Below are 20,770 nucleotides of genomic sequence, written 5' to 3'. Positions count from 1 at the left end.
ACGCAGGAGCGCCTCCCGGTGACTAGGGGCTTTGTGAATTGGTGAACGCAAGACAAGGTTTGTGGTCAAGTTGTGTTCCTTAGCCCCTAGGCCATCCCAAGCACCGGGTGGGTGCCCGGTTTGGATAATCAGACTACATTGGGTGGTTTGATTGCACAGATCCTGACCTTATGCTTTGTGCCAACCCTACCAATTGTTTGCAAATAAAGTTGTGGCCTTACTTCCAACATGTTGTATTGTGGTTATTTGACAGCAACATCTGAGGCAACAAATCATTCACAGGATTTTGCTTGAATGATTTGTTGCTGTTTATTCCCTGGTTATTCCCAGGATAAGCCATCTTTAATCACGATGCATGTGAAAATCTTCACCCGATCACAAGAATATCACTGGATAATAACCGTTTAAACCCCCAATTTTCCAAACATGTGATAAAGTCCTGTATCTGGAGGGCACTATAAATACATGTATAGCAGATAAATAAGCAAACTGAAGGGTTTTTTTTTTTTATGAAACCAGTTTAATGCCTTCTTCTCTGTGCTAAGAAGTATTCAAAACATTTCAATTCAACATGGATTCTGTGGGCTAAATTAAAATTTTATTCTCAAATTTAAAGTTTTATAAAGCTTAAGGTTATAAACTTTTAACTTTGTGGTTCAGTGTCTGCAATCTTCAGTTTAAACGGAAGTATCTGTTTATATGCCAGAATGGAAAATTCATACTTAACTAAACGTTTCATTTAAAGAGACTTTCCGTTACTTTCTCCCACACTGCTTTTCATAAAATCATAAAAAGATCAAAAGAAATGAAATGTAAACTTGCAGTTCATATTGACAGAGATGTTTGTCTAAAAAAAATCTGACATATAAAATGAAACACTTGCCATGTTTGAAGATCTCTAGATGAGATAGCAATGAGATGATGATTAAAATGATCAAATATCAATAACCAGCGTACACACATGCAAGAATTCTAGAGGAATTCAAAGGTCATGCACACTCTGCTTTTGCAATCTCTCTTGGTCTGTTTTATGTATTTTGTTCAGTGTTGCGTCCATTCATTCAATGTTGGTTTACCGTTAATATAGATCCCTCTAAGTAGCCATGTACTTCCTTCTGTTAAGACCTAGAGTTTCTTTACATAGACACTTTGTCCCTTCATTTATCAGGGCCTTTTCCCCTGTGGGATGGGGTACTGTAACATAAGAGGACTTATGACATAACAATACTGTGAGGGCAACCAGCCAATCATGTGGAAGTGAGAAAAGAACCTTCTGGATGGTTGCTGGAGAGAGACTGTTGAAACAGTTGAAGAGTTGAGAGTAAGAAGACCCGAGGGAAAGAAAAGCCTTGACTGTTGGCCTTTCTCTTAGTCAGGGATTCAGGCTTAGCTATGTTTGGCTGATTATTATTTTGTAACCTATCTTTTCAGTTTGTGCCTGGAGGATCAGTTGTCCTCCATGTTTTGCTCTTTAATGTTCTTTGCTTCATAATAAACCTTTTTCTTAAGTACTCTGCCTCTTTCTTCATTCCTTTTAATGGCCTTAGCTCAGCTAATGCTTTTCTGATTATCAGTTACCAGTAGAAGGCCCAGCAATGCCCCAATGCATTGCTGGGGTGTAACAGGTTAATGATTGGGTGGTGGCAGTGTGTTGTTTTGGTGATTAAAGGTGATCCCAAGGGGTCCCATCCAGCCCAGAGGAGTGGAGTGGGACCATAGAAAAGCTTCCCATATTGGCACTGGGTTCCTCTACTTCTGTCTTACTCCCTGGGAGTGAATTTAAAACAGGATAGGAAGCAGAGAAAAACCTTCCCACACTTTCTACCACACTCTCGCTGAACATCTGGATATGTTTCCATTTTTAAAAAATATTGGAGAATAAACAATTGAGACAGGATGCAATGTGAGAAGGAGAAGAAGCAAAACTGTGAATGTGTGGCTTCCAGGCACACTTCAAGGAAAAAAACATGTTTGCATTTACTATCATTATTATTTAGAAGGAAGAAAAAATGTCTGAAAACTTTTTTTTTCTTACTGGAGTGACTTTGGAATTCCAGAGATGCAAGAGAAACAGAAAGGGAGCCAAATGCTTTTTGTTCCCCACAGTTTTCCTAAGTGGACATCTAGTTTATAAGGAGAGAGACACAAAATGAACAAAAGTGAGAAATTCAGAGTAATTGGTCACAATCCTGTTAGTGAAGAACACTAGTTTAACTATGCTGATGCAGGCAGTGGTGGCAGGAGGAAAAACTCCATCCTGAGAGCCTTGAGAGTAATGTAACGGGAGCAATTGGCTTGTTAGAGCCAGCAGACTTTGTCCCTGTCAAAAGTTCACCTGTTAGCAGCACACTGTGACAAACAGGCAGATTTAGGCCAGGCTAGAGACAGCAAATCAAGAGTCAGCAGGATTCAGCCACTAAAATGTGCGAGTTAAAGTTGAGAAGGAAACAACTTCGCTCTGGGTCAGGGAACAAGTTCAGGAGTGAAGGACTTGGTTCCAATACAGCACTACAAGTGAGGGAGTTGCTGGTTTGATATCCTGAGGGATAGGATTAGCTTGAGGGCTAGAAAAAAGTTAAGGATTTGGTGTCAAACCAAGAAGGTTCTGTCATGTCCAGTGAGGGACAGTTAGTGTTAGTGAAGGACTCTGTAAAGAGCAGAACTTCAAGGGGGAGTTACTGTTATAAAGTAACCAGAGTGATAGACAGAGCCTTGGTGGCTGGTTTAGGAATAGGTTATACAAAGTATCCAAAGGAGTACTGAGAGGGTCCTTGGCAACTAAGGAGTGTTCTTTAAAGAGAAGTGTTAAAAGAAAAAAGTGGAACATAAACAATAAGAGAGTGCATAAAAACATAGTATAATAAAAAGAGTTGGCTTTGTTTTCATAAACTTAATACTGTACTTAATAGACATATATGAGGTCTCCACTGCCTCATTATTTACTCAAAAAGATGCCAGTGTCATTTTTGGAAGAAGGATATTTCGGTTTATAACATAAGGCATATCTGTTGATTTGTATAAATAATCAGCAATACAACCCAAAATCAGATACACACACACAGCCTTAAAACTTATTTATCTGGAATCTTCTTTTTGGATTAATTGTCTCAAGCTCTTCTACTTTAAGGAAGAATGGATGGTACCACCTGCAATTTCCACTGCCAAGGTAGCTTGGCATTTGATCTTGTTGATTATAATTTATCCATATGGTCATTCCAAACTCACTCTTTGGGAGAATCCTAAATAGAAGACTGTGAAAAATCTTTATTATAGAACTCAAACCCTGGTCTCCAGAGTCAGTCTTACATTCAAACCACTCCACCACACTGGCTTCCCTGCATGCTCTAACTGTTGCTAGAGTACTTGTACTCCTGGCTTGAAAAGATTAATCTTCTTTCTATTATTCAATGATCAAAAGATCTTACTGACTGAACTATGTGTGGATGTGTATATTATAGAAACAACTTCAAGAAAGTGTGCTTTTGGAAATATGGCTATCTTACATTAAGCGGTCCATGTTCATATTCTATGCACTACCTTCACCCTTATTTTTTCCATTTCCTTTTCCCCCTCTTTCTCCTCCCCCCCCCTTTTAGTTTGTAATTATGCTTTCAAAAAGTATAATTATTTTTTTAAAAAAACTCTGCAAACTGAGCATGACCAAACTGAGCATCCAAAAATACAGAGAAAAAACAGTTTAGCTCAAGATAATTTTATATAATCTGGCACAGGATTTATTGTGATCATCAGATTGATCCCCTAAGCATAAGCCCCAATTATTTGGACTTGAATGTACATGGAACATTTTAGAATTAGATTACTTTTTTATTTAAGAAGATACGATAAAATACTGAGTTTGACTTTAAACCTGATATTAGAAAAACTTTATAGTGAGAATAAGATTTATGGCATGATCCACATTTAATCACTGTGGCTTCAATGGCATGGAAAGCCAGAATCAAAATTGAATCAAGCTAAAGTGTATCCAAGATTTTATTGTGCCATAAAACAAGCTGAAGATGGGGTAAATTGTAGCAAAAACAATGCCATGCCACTACTGCCTGAACACTGTGCTGCACTGCAAATAGATGTACTGTTGCAAATACACAAAGTTCCTATTCCAAGACCCATGAGCCAGTCATACGTTCCATCCTACATCCAAAGGAGGGCAACTAAAATGATGAAAGGTCTGGAAACCATGTCCTATGAGGAATAACTTAAGGGGCTGGGGATGAGAAGGTTAAGAGGTGATATGATAGCCCTGTTTAAATACTTGAAGGGATGTCATACTGAGGAGGGAGCTGACTTGTTTTCAGCTGCTCTAGAGACTAGGACCTGGAGCAATGGATGCAAGCTACAGGAAAAGAGTTTCCACCTCAACATTAGGAAGAGCTTCCTGACAGTAAGGGCTGTCTGACAGTGGAACACACTCCCTCAGAGTGTAGTGGAGTCTCCTTCCTTTGAGGTCTTTAAGCAGAGGCTGGATGGCCATCTGTTGGGGATGCTTTGACTGAGAGTTCCTGCATGGCAGGGGGGTTGGACTGGATGGCCCTTGCGGTCTCTTCCAACTCTATGATTCTATGATTCTACCCTCCATCACATGAAAAAGCTTATTTGTACTTTTCTTTTTCTCGTGCAGTTTATATTCAGAATAATCAAAATGAATTTGAGAGAGAAGGAAACCACATCCAAACAACTTTATTTAGTTAGTTCTGGGCATAAAAATTCAGAAGCCAATCTATATGGTTGAAATTTCTTATTTATAAAATTACACCTACATCTAGTAGTGAATTGGTAATTAGGCAGGTAGTCCTTAAGAAGCAAGCCAAGGTTTATTTTTAACTTTTACTTCCTTATTCATTTTAGGATTTGGAAGAGACATATAAAACCCTTTTTCTAAGCATCTTTGCTTTGAAATAATTTCTATGGAAAAGGTTACTAGAGCTGGGTTATTACTATAATAAGGTTGAGAGAACAGTGGGACCACATTTATTTAAAGCAAAAGGGAGGGAAGAAATTGGTTGGGAGAAAAAGGAAATATATTGCAACTGCCTAATCAAAGGAAGCATGTACACTCAATGTTGAGCTGGTTCAGAGATGAAAAGAGTCAAATGTTCTACTGCATTACAATGAGAACTCACATTTATTTGAAGCAATTTGAGGCAATAAAATAAAATTGCAGTCCTATGTTCAAATTTGTGTGTATGTACTTTCAAGTTGCCTTGAGAATTATAGTGATCCCATGAATTTTACAGGGTTATCCTAAGCAAGAAATCTTCAGAAGTGATTTTGCCAGTCCCTTTCTCTGAAATATAGCCTACAGCACCTGTTATTTGGTGGCAGTCTCCCATCCAAGCACTAGCCAGAGCTGACTATGCTTAGTTTCCACGATCAAAAGGGGTCTAGTGCCTTTTTAGGGTATTTAGGGCTTTGTGTTCAAATATCCCCCATAAAAAAATTATGCACAATTTTTAGTGAAGCCTAGATCAAATACATACAATGCTCCAAACATTTCATCTTTAGTTGAATCTCAGCACTTTACTACACAAGCCATGTTCTCTCAGTAATCATGTGTGTGGTGGGGGAGGAAACATATCACATTTAGAGCCCCAATATTGCACTTCTTCAGAATCATGCAACCGGGGCTGCTGCTGTCATGGTGCTCTCTTCCTGAGTCCTGTTTAACCATGCCTCCCTATCTAATAGCCTACCCAGTGTGCATTTTGATATTTTTTAATTTTATTTTTATTTATTTTTCTTTTAGTTCATATCTGTTACAGTGATGTCGGTTTAAAAAGTTGTTTTGTTTTTTTAAGAAGGAAAGAACGGGGGAGGCAATTGGGTTACTAGGGAATAGCAAGGGTGGAAGAGGAGTGGCTACTGACACCAAGTGATTGGCATTCTCACAATTGCCCCAACAGCAGCATTTTGCACTGTTGACAGCTCATTTACAGGTTCTCCATGTCAGTAAAAAGGGACATCATGGATGTGCTTGCAGGATGCAACAGCTACTGGTTGGAGGCAACACCATGCAACAAATATCACCAAAGCCACATTTTCCCAAGTACAACCACTGTTTAAGAGATTGTGTAGCAATCTCTTCAGTGAAGCCAAAAAGGGAGTCACTGTTGGTGCAGAGGTTTGAGTGTTGGGCTACAACTCTGAACACCAGGGTCCAAATCCCCGCTCAGCCAGTAAGTGTCAGAGGAAGGCAGAGGTAAATTGCTTCTGAACAAATATTTGCAAGTAAATCCTGTTACAGGTTTGCCTTTGGGTCACCACAAGTCAGAGATAACTTGAAGGCACATACTAATGAACCTAACAATGATTTCAAGAGAATGGCCCCTACTCTCTTTTCAGTAGAATACTGAATCTTTATAAGTTGCTATATTAATAAAATTATCCAAGCGAGTTTTCTAAGTTTGGGAAGAATTTGTAAAAATGTATGGTATATAAACCAAAACAAAATATAGTGGCCCAACATAAAGCCAACATAAAGCTAATATCCTGCACATAAAGGATGCTCATTTAGTCTAAAAGTTTGTTATGGCTATGTATTAACATAAAAAGAAAGAATAGTTTAGGTGATCATAGCAGTAGGCTGTCTACCCTCTAAAAGTGTATATACCATATTGAAGGCTCAGCTATGTTATCTTAGGTTTAGTAATAAAAATCAGTGCTTCTGTCTTTGCTAAACAGAGACGACTATGATCTAATTGGCTGTACAAATCAGAGCACGTACGGCAGAATGCACAGTTTTTTGAGTGAACACAATACTACAACTTGTGTCATGGCAGAGTAACTGGCACAGGAAATCTAGATAGTAAAAGAAAAGTTAGATGTTATTATAAACTTATGTGGTTTCTAAACTCCCAAGACAGAAGGGAAGAGGGCTCTTCAGTTTGTGAAGATCCTTCTTCCCCATGAAAAACCATGTGGAAAATGCTGTAGCAAGAACAAGCTGAAGACAATGACTGTATCAGGACATCCTAATGAGGTGTTCTGGCTTCCTGTAAAGGAGCAAGTATGCTGATGCATGCTGCTCAATCACACCCACTTTGCTGTTCTGACCAGCAGGTATACCTAAAGCAAGAGCACTCAGTCTTTGGTTTGTTTAGTGTAATGTAGTGTAGTGTAATGATTTTTTGACTTTTTCCTCTCATAATAAATTGAAGTCATAAAAGCACAATCCTGGATTATGACTCTGGAATGTTAAGAGTATAACAAACTAGGGGTTTTAGTTCAGATGTCACTCAAAACAAACAATGGACAGGGGGACCTGGCTTATTTAGAACTTTTCTTTGGAGAAGAAGCCAAATAGGAATAAATGATCAGCATGCCTAACCAGACGTGAGATTTCATCCAATACAGCTTTCTTTTTCATAATCTGCAAATGGTATGACAGAACCATTTGGCTTTTGAACATTTATCCCACTAGTGTAATTCGTATCTAATACAGGAGCAAGACTTTTGTGGTCATCCAGGTGTTGTTTGACTGCTACTGCCAACTGTGCTAGCCAATGTAGTTAATGGTGAAGAACTGAAGTTCAACAATATCTGAATGCTCACACCATTCTATCCTAACATAGCATATGCTGTTCAGTGACAGCAAAGATAACTAAGTAGCCAGATATATCAGTACGTCTACACCAGTTTATGCATATACTGCCTAAATTTCTGGCCAGATTCTACTGTTATACAACCGAACCTATGAATGAAGACCCTAATTTCCACAAGGCCATTGACAGCATTCAGAGAAACCTATGAGGATATTATCTGCATGCATGTAGGTTCTATTTGAAAGTTGGCTGAATGCATAGAGATTACAAGCAGGGACAATGGAAATGCCCTGATTTCACACCCATCTTCTCATGTTTACTGAACAGGTCAAAAGCAAGGGTTTCTGTTCGCAGTTCTGGACATATTTTATCCCTAAACCTGTTCAACCAAAGAAAAGAATGAAGAGAAATAGATGTATGTATTTAACAAGAAACAGTACTTTTTAATACTACCAAACTAGTCATGGAATCTTTTGTCTATTTACAGTCACTATTATACTGATTTCAAAGAAGAATTATATAATTTCAAAGAAAAATTATATGATTATTTTGAATATCTACAATATTGCTTTAAATCCTATCTATTTGCACACAAAGATGTATGGGCTTTTTAGGTGGCTGATAAATGCTATTAATCGAACTGTTATATTCACTGACATAAAGCAATTCTTATACTGGTACAATAACAGCAAGATGATGTTGTAATAATAATAATGTATATTTCAAGAATAACATAAATTGATAACTGTAGTTATCAATGAAAAATATTGAAATATTAATAAAATCTAAATCTTTACAATAATGTTTTTATTATACAGATCTACCACTGCAGTCTCAAGACTAATGGGCAGCATCACTCATTATTATGTTGCAAGAATCTTTCAAGTGAAAAATATAATTCAAGCCATAATATGTAAATTGGGAATCAAAAGTTACCAAGTAATGCAATGTCTAATTATAACAGTAGAGACTGTACAGAAGTGAAATAGTCTTAAATAACTTCTCGAAATGGGATTCTTGTATCCCAGATTTTAATACTGCATGGTATTTTAAGGCACTGACAAGATACAGAACCTTATTGGACACATTTCCCCCTGTTATGGGTATGGGAAGGGGATGCTCGGGGGCATGTAAGTCTGAGAAAAAATGCATTTTACTGCACCTCAAAGTGTCCTCAAAATGGCCTGGTGCCAAGCCATTCCCATTCAGGACTAAGGAGGGTCCTTTGCTTCAATCAGAAGATAGATACTTTCCAGAACTGTTAAGTCAAATTACAAAGCAAATAAAGGTGGATCCCTATACAAGACATTTGGGTGACTGTGTAAGTTGCCTTAATCTACTATTTCTGTCTTCATGTGCTTTTTTATGAAACAAGAGTCCTCATAGCCTGTAAAGATGAAAACTAAGCACATGGAGCTGAATAAAATGAATTCTTTATGTCAGTTTTTAAACTGTAAGCTAAACATTTACATAGCACAAGGTAGGGGCTTCAATTGTTTGTTACTCTGTAGATATCAAATATCAAGAGCAACAACAACAAAATCCAACAACATTCAAAATATAAACAGGAACAATACCTTTATTGGCCAATCAAATGCAAAAAAAAAAATACATCATGCAAGTGGCTTTGTGCATTTTGGTTGGCCAATAAAGGTTCTGGGTTTTGGATTTTCTTGAACTGTGCTGCATGGCCAATCCAGCTACTGCTGAACAACTACAAAAACAACAAATATTTAGGATAGGGTTTTTGTTTTTTTTAAAGAATTAAACTAATCTGATTTCTTTACTTTGTGACAGTTCTATTATTGGCCTCAGCACATCTCTAGATGTCAGCAAGAAATCAGATATAATAGCTAACAGCCCTAAATGGAGATGTGCATCTTCAAGTGTGTTTATTATTATTTAATACACATATGGCCTGTCATCTCTAAGGGACTCCAGGCAATAAACATGGGAAATAAGTTACATTAAGAGATCATGACTAGTTCATGAGTACACAGTAAACCTCATGTTTGAGTGGGGAATTGAGCTGGGGTTTAGTCCAACATTCACTGAACTTTAATTTTAATCCAATGACCACACTAATTTTGATACACAGCAACAACAACAACAACAACAACAACAACAAAAACCCACATCCAACTAATTCAAAGAGATTCTACCCTGCAACATGGATAGCCCCTTCCTGAATCAGAACAATGGTTGCTATTAAAAAAAATACAGGTGAGATTATGTACAATGCATTTTGCAAATGTTTGCATTCCCAACATCATATTAAGTGTTCCCTTTTTCATTCTGAACAATATTATCAGACACCTTACCACCTAGTATGTTTCTATTAGCACTATTTCTGCAAATGTTGCTCTGAAATTCATTGTTTCATTGATAAGCATACTAAATGCTTGTTTCAAGCAAATTAAACACCACTTTTCTTCCAGAATCAATAGCATTGCAAATTTTAACATTTGTGTCAAGCTAATTCTCATCAAATGGCTGTTTTTCATAGCCAGGTTACACTCTATGGATATATTACTGTATCAAAAAATTAACAAATTATATCTTATTTTTAATATAAAGGCTAGAAAGCCAAGCAAAAGAGTAATTGCACATACTTTTATCCACAAATGCTGCCACAGAGTCACTAATTAAGAGCAAGAAAAAATATATAGGAGATCTCGAATGACCTTTTACAGGCCAAGGCTAATGGCCTTTACTCTGTTCTCATCCTTCTCGATTTGTCTACAGCCTTTGACACAGTTGATCACTGTCTCCTAATTGACATACTCTCTGACCTTGGGTTCTCAGACTCTGTTCTCGACTGGTTTAGATCTTACTTGTCAGGCAGATCTTTTGCAGTAGTTGCAGGGAGTCTGACTTCTTCTCCTGTTCCCTTATCTGTTGGAGTTCCCCAGGGCTCTGTTCTGGGTCCCCTTCTGTTTTCTCTCTACACACTGTCCTTAGGAAAACTCATCGGCTCTTTTGGTTTTTCCTACCATCTGTATGCCGATGACACCCAGCTGTATTTTTCTGCCCCTCACCTTTCTCCAAGGCTTGAACAGCAAGTCTCGTATTGCCTCACAGCTATCTCATAGTGGATGTGACATCGGCATTTGAAGCTCAATATGTCCAAGATGGAGCTTCTTGCCTTTCCTCCTAAGCCCACCCTTCAACACTCCTTTTCTGTCTCTGTGGACAACACTTCTATTCAACCAGTCCAGCAAGCCCGCAGTCTTGGTTTTATCTTTGACTCTTCTCTGTCGTGTATCCCTCAGATTCAGACCACAGCCAAGGCTTGTAGATTCTTTCTATACAATATTGCCAAAATCTGACCATATCTCTCCACCTCTACTGTCAAGATCCTGGTCCATGCCCTAGTGGTCTCATGACTGGATTACTGTAACGTCCTCCTGGCTGAGCTTCCTCTTTCTCACCTCCATCCTTTAATCTCTGTCCAGCATTCAGCTGCACGCATTATCACTTCCACCCACCGCTCTGACCACATCTCTACTGTGTTGGCATCCCTTCACTGGCTCCCCCTCCCTTTCCGCATTCAGTATAAGCTCCTGCTGTCCACATTTAAAGCCCTCCATGGACTGGCCCCTCCTTACTTATCAGACCTTCTTTCTCCTCACCTTCCCACCAGGGCCCTCCGTTCTGGTAGTCAAGGGCTCCTGTCTCAGCCCAGGATTTCCTCTGCCCCATCCCGGATTCGCCCCTTTTCACTTGCTGCCCCTCACTCCTGGAACCTTCTTCCCCCCCAAGCAAGAGCCATCACTTCTTTAACTGGCTTCAAAACGGAGTTGAAAACCACCCTGTTCAGAGAAGCCTTCCCAGGCATTGCATAATTGTCACTTACTATCTGATGTTCTTTTGGTGCCTGTTTATCGAACCATTTCCTGTATTGCTATGTATTGTATATCCATTATCCTACTTGAGAATATGTATTTTCCCTGGATGAAGATTAACCTTCCATTATGAAGCCAAGCCCTCCCTCCAGTCCATCTACCTTGGTCCAGGCCTCAGAAATAGAGAGGAACTGCTGGACCTCTTACCCTTTCCCTCCACCACTCCCTTCTCCTTCTGTGTCATGTCTTTTTAGATTGTAAGCCTGAGGGCAGGGAACCGTCTAACTAAAGAGATTGCATGTACAGTGCTGTGTAAATTTACAGCGCTTCATAAATAAAGGTTAATAATAATAATAATAATAATAATAATAATAATAATAATAATAATATGCAATTACAATTTGTCAAAAATTTAAAAGAAACTGAACTAAAGCAAGAGGACAACCTGGGGGCCTCTCTCTTTGCTTCTTTTTCTACTGATCAGTAGTATACACTCATGGCCCAGAGGGACAGATGAAACAATGAACTTGATCCCTTCCCGACCACCATTCCATTATCCTTTTGCTTCGTGTCTTTTTAGATTGTATGCCTTAGGGCAGGGAACTGAATAATTAGAAAAAATTGTATGGTGCTCTGAGAGCCATTATGGCTGAAGAGCGGGGTATAAATACTCAAAATAATAATAAGAAGAAGAAATACAGTGGTAGCTGAATCCCACACTCTTGATGCATATACAGTTACTTTAAGCTGTGCGTTAGCTGATCACCTGCTGTGGAACCAATGAACATACTTTGAGCTCTTTTTGCAAAGCAAAAAATTCCTATCTATTTTAAATAGATAGGCTTGGTAGAGAAAGCTATCTCTCTCCCTTCTTCCTTGTCTCTCTCTCCCTGCCTTTCTCTCACACACCTCATCCGAACGGCAGAAATAATACAGTTTGACACTGCTTTAATGGCCATGGCTCCATGCTATGGAATTCTGAGAACTGTAGTTTTGTGAGATGTCTAGCCTTCTCTGTCAAAGAGCTCTGGTGCCACAATAAACTACAATTCCCAGGATTCTTTAGTAATCAGCTAGGATGGTGAAAGTGGTCTCAAACTGGATTACTTCTGCAGTATGTTTTGGACCTCTCTCTCTCTCTCTCTTGCTCTCTCTCTTTCTGTATACTGTACACACACACACACACACACACTTACATCACAGGTCAGTAATTTAAACAAAGCTAAGAGAGCTCACTAGCACTCCAACCAGGAAAGGTACCAAAGTAGGATGTTTCTACAAATTCATTTCCATCCTAAGCAAATACAAAGATATTAATTTTAAGGTACTGGCAAGATATAAATTCATTTCCATCCTAAGAGAATAAAGTGATTTAATTTTAAGGCACTGACAAGATAAGGCAAAACAAGGGTATGTTTGCCTCATACTTTATCAAAAGAGAAGCAGAAACAGACCTAATTTTATTTTCTTTAGTCATTCAAGCTTTAGGCTTCCACCTTTAAAACATTATTTAAGAAAACTGGAAACTATGGTATAGTCATAGTTTGTGCCTTTGGAAAGCAACAATGTCTGCATGCTCACATGTGATTTCAGTTAGCTCTTTCTAGCCAGTATGGCTGATGGGAGAGGGCTGGGAGGAGTTGCAGAACAACAGTAGACACAGTGGTGTCACTAGCTGTGGTCAGTGGCATCACTAGAGGGTGGTACATGGGAGGGCACTGCCTTCCGAGTCCAGCATGGACTCAGAAGGCTTGTGGCAGGGGCACTGCCTTTTGAGTCTGACCTCTGGGAAGGGCTGCAGTGGCCTTATTGGATGGGGGAGAGGGCAAGGCTGTTTTCTTCTCCACACATGCCAGGTGACACAAATCTTAGTGAAGCCACTGGTTGGAGTGTCAACTGATGTGGAGTGTGTCACCCAGAGAGCGTGCATGTTTTGCTCTCCTGTCATTACATTGCTAGGCTTCCTCCACAGGTAGGCAGCCTGACAACAGAATAGCTAGAAAGGGTATACATTCACCCCTCCAACTGCTCCACTGCCCAGCAAGGCAACCCAGTGGCAGAGCAGCTGGGAAAGGCACACGTTTGCCTCTCCTGCTGCTCGGTCATCAGCCCCCCCCCCCCGGAGGCAGCCCAGCAACGGAGCAGCCAGGAAAGCCATGCATTCACCCCTCCAGCACCAAAATGGAGGAGGACACAGTCAGATGTCATCCAGTGCGATTCATAGGAAAGAAACAATTTGCCCATCTCTACGGCTTTAGGCCTAACTACAGTCTACAGATGATGATAACAGCAAGTTTGAAATAGCTTTTTTAGGACTTGTCATAATCAACTGGAAAACATTACAATGCTTGGTAAAGTGGAAAGCAGTAAGAAAAGACAGAGACTGCACTATAGGTGGGTTGATTCAATCAAGGAAGCCACTGCCCTGAGTTTGCAAGACCTGACCAGGGCAGTTGGTGACAGAGTGCTCTTGAGGTGTCTCATCCACAGGGGTCACCATAAGTCAAAGTCAACTTGAAGGCAAATAACAAAAATAGTCCTTTCTTAACAACTACAAGCCATGAGTGGGTCCTAATATGGATCAGGACTGAAACATAGGATGTGGGCAATCTTACTCTTTCTTCACACATTGTTTTCCTGTTGGCATTCACCCTGAGCCAGCACTTTTTCCTCTGTTGGCAATAGCACCTTTAGGAATAAACGTTGGGGAGGAGATCCTTTGGGAACATTTTTGGTCCTTCTGGCATATTTGGTACTTACATCTTTGTAACATAATGTAATGTAAGGTAATGGTGTTTTACATCTTTTACAAGCCTTACATATTTTTGTGGGCAATAACATTTTCAGTCTTAGCATTAACTGTGACAGAGACATACACAGGGGAAAATGAATGAGCAAAATGGGATTGAATCTTTGTTTTGCGTATGTACACTGATCTCCCTTACAGAAATCGAAACAATTTACACTATGAATGGAGTTTCATCCAGGAATGTAACCAGCAATTGTAAAAACATATTCCATTGTGCTGGTCATTTAAATACTTATGCCTGAAGGAGAATTCTACATTCAAAGCTTTCAAACATGACTGAACTAACTAATCCAAAAGAAGCCATTATTTCGCCTTTTCCATTTTGCAAAATCACCACCACAGCTACAAATGCTCTGGTGCTCTCAAAGTATGAAAAATAAATGAATACCTGTAAAACTTTCCAGCATAAAAGTCAAATTGTATGAATTCCACTCCTCACCTCCACAGCTTTGAAACTGATGCATATTTTGTTATAGGCACAAATAGCTGCTTACCTAGGTGTTCTACTCACATGAGTAGCCTAGCAATGAAGCTGGGACCTCACACAGGTTCCCACCTGCTACCCCACAAAAGCCTGTTCTCTCTCTTTGACAGTCAGCCATCATTTCTGTATTCCAAATGAAAGCAATGACAGTAAATACATAGGGCAACATGCACACTCCAAATACTACTGGTTACTGGGAAACGTATGGAAAACCCCACAAACTTGAATGTATTAATCCTCCATTTATTGTCTTTATCTGCAAGTTATGTTTCTCCATTTCCCTAGTTTCCAAAGCACGTTTTCTGCAAAAGAACTAAAAAGTGTTAGAAAGGAGAGCTGCAAGGGGAAGCCATCATGTTTAGCATCCACCTTCACATTGCCAATGTCCATGTCCCCTCTCCCTCCAGCTCAGCCAGATAGTATATATGGAAAGAAATACATGATTGGGAAACCTGAGTTTTCTGCTGAACTTGTGGTTCCACCTTGAAAGTCAATTCATACATTACAAGACTTACAGCACATTCATAACTGCTTAGGTGTGCTCCTAGTTTTGTGACAAGTTATTCATCTCCCAGTCTGACATTTTCCAATAACTAATTCAGTCTGCGAAATACAAAAAGGGATGGTTGTTTGTTATGGTGGAAGGAAGGACATTTCCCCCCTTACAAACAACATTATTTCATACTTCTGTTTCATACACATAAAAGACAATGATGCTGAAGGAAGCTCCAAAATATTTCCCTATGTTCAAGCCATTATTGTGTCACAATACATTTCTTTTGGTTTCAATACCTTCTACTCTGAATTACTACTATCTGAAAATGTACAGGAACTTTCCTCCTGACTGACTTAAACATTACTTATACTTATGCAAGACTGCAGCATGGATAACTGCCTGAATATAAAGGTGAAATGGGGTAACACAGACTTCTCCTCATTCTGTCTTCAGAGTGAAGATGACTGAATTCTATAGAGTACTGCTGAAGATACAAAACAAAACAAAAAAAGATTTTGAATTCAAGAAGTAGAAGCTTAGCAGTTTATGTCCTTAACCTTTTGGGAAAGAATCTCTGTTAATCTAAAATCATGGAAAAATAAGAACTGAAGAATTGGACACTAACAACTGTTGCACGTTTGTCAAGGATACGCAGATAACTTCAGGTCTGGGATTAACATTAGTGAATCTGGCAAGCATGCAATAATAAACTCCCAAAGCTTCACCGATAGCATTAAAGACCTGCTAAATATCTTTTTGACACCTAGACATAATGGTGGAGCAATCTAAACAAATGTAAAATATCTGAACAAAACCCACTTATATATCAGTGCAGATAGAATATGTCTAATTTAACAATGGCTTAAAAACAACAACATTGACAAGTCACCCCAGTCTTGATTAATAGTAAATTCCCAGGCACCTATCTGCAAAAATAAAAACTGATAGTGGCAGTGAAGAACCTTAAGTCATTATTTATTTATTTGAGTAATTGGTGCCCCCCCCCAAAAAAAAAATCAATTGGCACAGCTAAATTTATGTACCTTTAATTTGAATTTAATTTGAATTCATTTGAATATGAGACTTCTAAGGATAGACTTAGAAACTGAAAACAGTAGTTTAAATGTGCTTAACATGACATAATGACACTTCTCAGATGCCTGATAAAAATCTACCCCTTATTTGACACTCCATTTCCCAATACCAGAATTAACTAGGGCAAATTAAAATAACTAGCAAGGTATTAAATAGTTTTCCCCCCTGTTAATCTTGCAAACTAAAAGGGAACCAGGTACAGTTCTCAATTACCTGAGTGTCATAGCATAAGGAAATACAAACAAAAAATCAGACAAAATGAAAAAATGTGCATTGTTGTTACTTGCGTGACTTGTAAAGTTCAACTCAAAGCATATATATGAAGGAAGTCACATTAATTCCAGATGTATTTGTAGCATGGTAAGAGAATATGGTATTGTACCCTTAAGGAATAACTGGCAGAAGCCTCACATATTTTATACAATGTCTGAAGCCACTGTTAATAGCTGAGACTATGATTTTTAATATGATATGCTAATTGGTTCCTGAGTGAAAATTGAAAAGAAAATGAGGAACTTTTTTAATAACTGGATTTTAATAACTTTTGATAGATTTTAATAACTGGATTTTTTTTTTTACCACAAACAAATATTATTCAGTGAGTTCACCTGTCTAATCTAGAAAGCTCAGATTCAAGCACTCTGATCAAATCATTGGGTTGTTTATGGCCTTGGCAACCGTGTGTGTGTGTGTAAACATGCCTGAAGATTTAAAAGACAGCAATGTTTTTCTATCTGTTTAATGAAAGATGTTGGAGTCATGTTTGCACCCTTTGTCCAGTTCACCCAGTTCCACGTGTCTAGGCCCTGAGTGTTATAACTTAGAGCCAATACACTCTTATGTCTACTAACATGTTAGTCCTACTGTGTTCTGTGGGGCTATACTGAGATGAAACAGATGACTCTGTTTTTTCCCCCCAGGAATTGGGGAGTTTGAGGTCCAAAGGTTAACTTTTCCAAGCTTTATGGAATTCTGCATGTATTAAACAGAAGTGCACTGTTTCTTCACTTGGAGTCTAATACTACTTCTTGTGTCCCAGAGCTAAATCTTGGAATTGAAATAAATTGTGTTGCAAGTTTCCACTTGAGTTTGACTAAAATTGAACTACAGATTTCATACTTTTTTTTTTTTGTAAGCATCACCTAAAGGACAAAGGGAGAGGATATTGGTGTCACATTGGTCATCTGAATTTGTGACTAAGAGTTATGCTGCTGAGTCCTTTCTTGGAAGATGCCTACATAGTATTCTTACAGAATAATTTAAAAGAGATGGAGCATTCTTGCTCTAAAACTCCTATGAGAGAGAGGAGAATTAAGCATCCTCAGCAAATCAGAGTAGGCAGAGTCCAGGCAAAGTTAAGCACTTTGAAATCCTTCAGCTCACAAGAGGATTGATTTACACATGAGCCTAACTGTCACATAAAGTAATTTCATTTAAAATCATACAGCTTCGGCTGGACAGTCATATTTTTTAGTTAAATATTGACCCCTTAAATGAAGGGACTATCCTCCATAAGAACTCTATATCCATCTGGTGTGTGAAATTCAATGGGCACTAAGTGCATGCAGTGAGTTTAGAACCACAAAAGAAATGTGTCTGTGTGTGAGTGTGCATGCATGTGCGCAATGCCTCACGTTGCCTGTGGACTTAATGGCAACCCCATGAATAGAGTTTTCTTAGGCAAGAAATACTCAATGGTGGCTTTGTCACTTCCTTCATCAGAAATATAGCCGACAGTAACAACAGGACTAAGTCTAAAGTCTTCCACATCATGTATCTGGATCTCTTTAGGTTTAGTTTCAGCTCACTTCCTACAATATCAGTAAACTGTAACATATTCATCCTCACTGTATCTGTCTTGTTGAACTAGTGCATTTGAGATAGAATTCATAGGCAAAACATGCTATTACTTTTTGGCACAAAGGTAATGCTAGGAAATAGATGGATAAAGGGATGACCCAGTCAGAGTTAAGCAAATTTTACCTTCATGGTTGCCAGGCATGAATTGAAATCCCTCCCTTTAAATGCACTAGGATGTGGAGCCAGTTTCTATCCTTGCTGACCAGTTAGTATAAGTTCCATGGATTTCAAAGCAGGGAAGGCTGCAATGCTGTGCACGCACAGCAGAGTATGCCCCACTGAACACAGTCTACAGTCAAGTCTGAGATAGTGTGTGTGCAGTTACCTGTGAGGGACTCCCACAGAGTTCAGCTTCCCAGCGCATATACACACCATCAAGCTGTTCATGCCAGGGAAGTGAACTTAGGAAGAACCAGTGCCTCATGAGAGCTACAGTCTCTCTTCAGCAGGGCTTGCTGGAAGGATAAAGAAGGAACACAGAGGCCTTCTCCATCCTTCAGTGTCCTGGGCTTGGAGTGCCTCATGTTAGAACACCAATTCCCAAACTCTGGTCTGCCAGATGCTTTGAACTTCAGTTCCCAGAAGCCTTAGCCATTGTGGCTAATGGTCTTGGATTCTGTTAGCCCAAACACCTGGAAGGCCAGAGCTTGGGAGTCAGTAGAAGATCAAGGGTGACTACCAATGCTTCCCTGCTGTGAGGAGATCAAAACCCTCCAGCCCAAACCCAAAGAAGTGAAGCCTTGAGACCATTTCAAGGAGTGGGGGCACAGCTTGCATATGAGACTCCATTCCCTCTAAATACTGCAATACTGGGATGCCCCCACCAAATCCAGTTTGACACCGCTAGAACTGCCATGAGTCCATGGTACAGGATTCTGGACATTGTAGCTACCAGGTGCCTCCACCTCCTTCTCCTCCTCTTTCCTAGCTCTTCAGGAGGCAGCTCTGGTTTGGTGCTCAAAGCACCAACTACAATGCCCAGTATTCAACAGCACGGAGCCATGGCTGTTAAAGTGGTGTCAAATCAAGCTCTGGTGCCACAACCGATTGCAATGCCCAGCATTCCAGGGCATGGCAACATGACAGTTAAAATGGTATCAAACCAAGCTTTTGGTGCCACAACCATTCCCGCTGCCAGCATGCCAGAGCATGGAGCCATGGCAGCTAAAGTGGTGTCTAACCAAGCTCTGGTGCCACAACCAACCACAAAGCTCAGAATCCCATAGCACAGAGCTATGCCAGTTAAAAGTGGTGTTAAACCAGGCTCTGGTGCCACAACTGACTCCAATGCCCAGAATCCCATAGCATGGAGTCATGGCAGTAAAAATGGTATCAAACCAAGCTCTGGTACCACCACCAACCCTCAATGCCCAGAATCCATATGCCAGTTAAAAGTGGTTTCAAACCAAGCTCTGATGCCACCACCAACCCCAGTGCCCAGATGGCAATTGAAGTGGTGTCAAACCAAGCCCTTGTGCCAGAACCAATTCCAAAGCCCAGCATCCCAGAGCATGGAGTCGTGGCAGTTAAAGTACTGTTAAACCAGGCTCTGATGCCACCACCAACCACAAAGCCCAGAATGCCAGAGCATGGAGCTCTGCCAGTTAAAAATGGTGCCAAACCAGACTCTGGTGCCAGCACCACCAACTGCAATGCCCAGCATGCTCAGAGCATGGAGGCAGTGCAAATGGTATCAAAGCCAAGCTCTGGTGCCACCCCCACCAGACCCAGTGCCCAGGCGTCCAGAGCATGGAGCCAGGGGCAGCTGGAGCGGTGGGGAAGCGGCCTCTTCCTTCTTGTGGGGCTGTTACCTGTGGGGGGCTGCCCCTTCCCCTGCCACCGCCTTCCCTCCTCCTCCTCCTCCTCCTTCGGGGCAGGGCGCTGCGGGCTCTTCCTTGAGCTGCCGGAGGACCAGCGCCTTCTCGGGCGCCTCCTCCAGGCTCTCCACGTAGAAGAGGGTCCGCGGGGGCGGCAGCAGAGAAGAGCCGGGGGCCCCGAGGAGCCGGGTGGCCCCGTTGAGGGGCGCCGAGGAGGCAGCGCAGGAGGAGGAGGACGACGACGATGAAGAGGAAGAAGAGGAGGCTTTCTTCCAGAAGGCGCTGCCTCCGCTTCCGCCTCGGTCCCTGTCCCTGTCCTGGCTCTTGAGGAGGCGGCTCTGGCTGGGCCCCCAGTGCTCGAAGCTGCTGTCCGGCTGCAGGCAGCCGCCCGCCGAGGAGGCCGCCGGGTGGCTGAAGAGTTTCCAGCGGAGGCGAAGGATGTGCTTCACGTCAAAGTCCTTCCTGCTCGAGTTCGACATGGTGCCTGAGGAGGAAGAGGAGGAGGAGGAGGAAGGAGATGAAGAGGAGGAGGAGGAGGAGGAAGAAGAAGAAGGGGAGGAAGAGGAGGAGGAGGAAGAAGAAGAAAGGGAGGAAGAAGAAGAGGAGGAGGAGGAGGAGGAGGAAGAAGAAGGGGAGGAAGAGGAGGAGGAGGAAGAAGGGGAAGAAGAAGGGGAGGAAGAAGAAGAAGAAGGGGAGGAAGAAGAAGAAGAAGGGGAGGAAGAGGAGGAGGAGGAAGAAGGGGAGGAAGAAGAGGAGAAGGAAGAGGAGGAAGAAGAAGAGGAAGAAGGGAAGGAAGAGGGGGAGG

The 20,770-nt window shown here is 40.7% G+C and overlaps 1 protein-coding gene across 1 annotated transcript in view; it reads right to left on the bottom strand.

Moving 5' to 3' along the window:
* The window catches only part of KLHL1 (kelch like family member 1), a 217,498-nt gene extending 197,016 nt beyond the window's left edge, over window positions 1-20,482 (bottom strand). Inside the window, exon 1 of the mRNA XM_042458664.1 lies at window positions 19,989-20,482. Within this exon, the coding sequence (XP_042314598.1) occupies window positions 19,989-20,444 (456 nt within the window). The 5' untranslated portion in view covers window positions 20,445-20,482. The remainder of the gene's footprint in view (window positions 1-19,988) is intronic.
* Window positions 20,483-20,770: the final 288 nt, after the last annotated feature.

Source organism: Sceloporus undulatus, chromosome 3, assembly GCF_019175285.1.
Source record: "Sceloporus undulatus isolate JIND9_A2432 ecotype Alabama chromosome 3, SceUnd_v1.1, whole genome shotgun sequence".
NCBI classification, from domain to species: domain Eukaryota; kingdom Metazoa; phylum Chordata; class Lepidosauria; order Squamata; family Phrynosomatidae; genus Sceloporus; species Sceloporus undulatus.
Note: the sequence above shows the minus strand (reverse complement) of the source record. Positions and strands in the feature narration are given on the sequence as shown.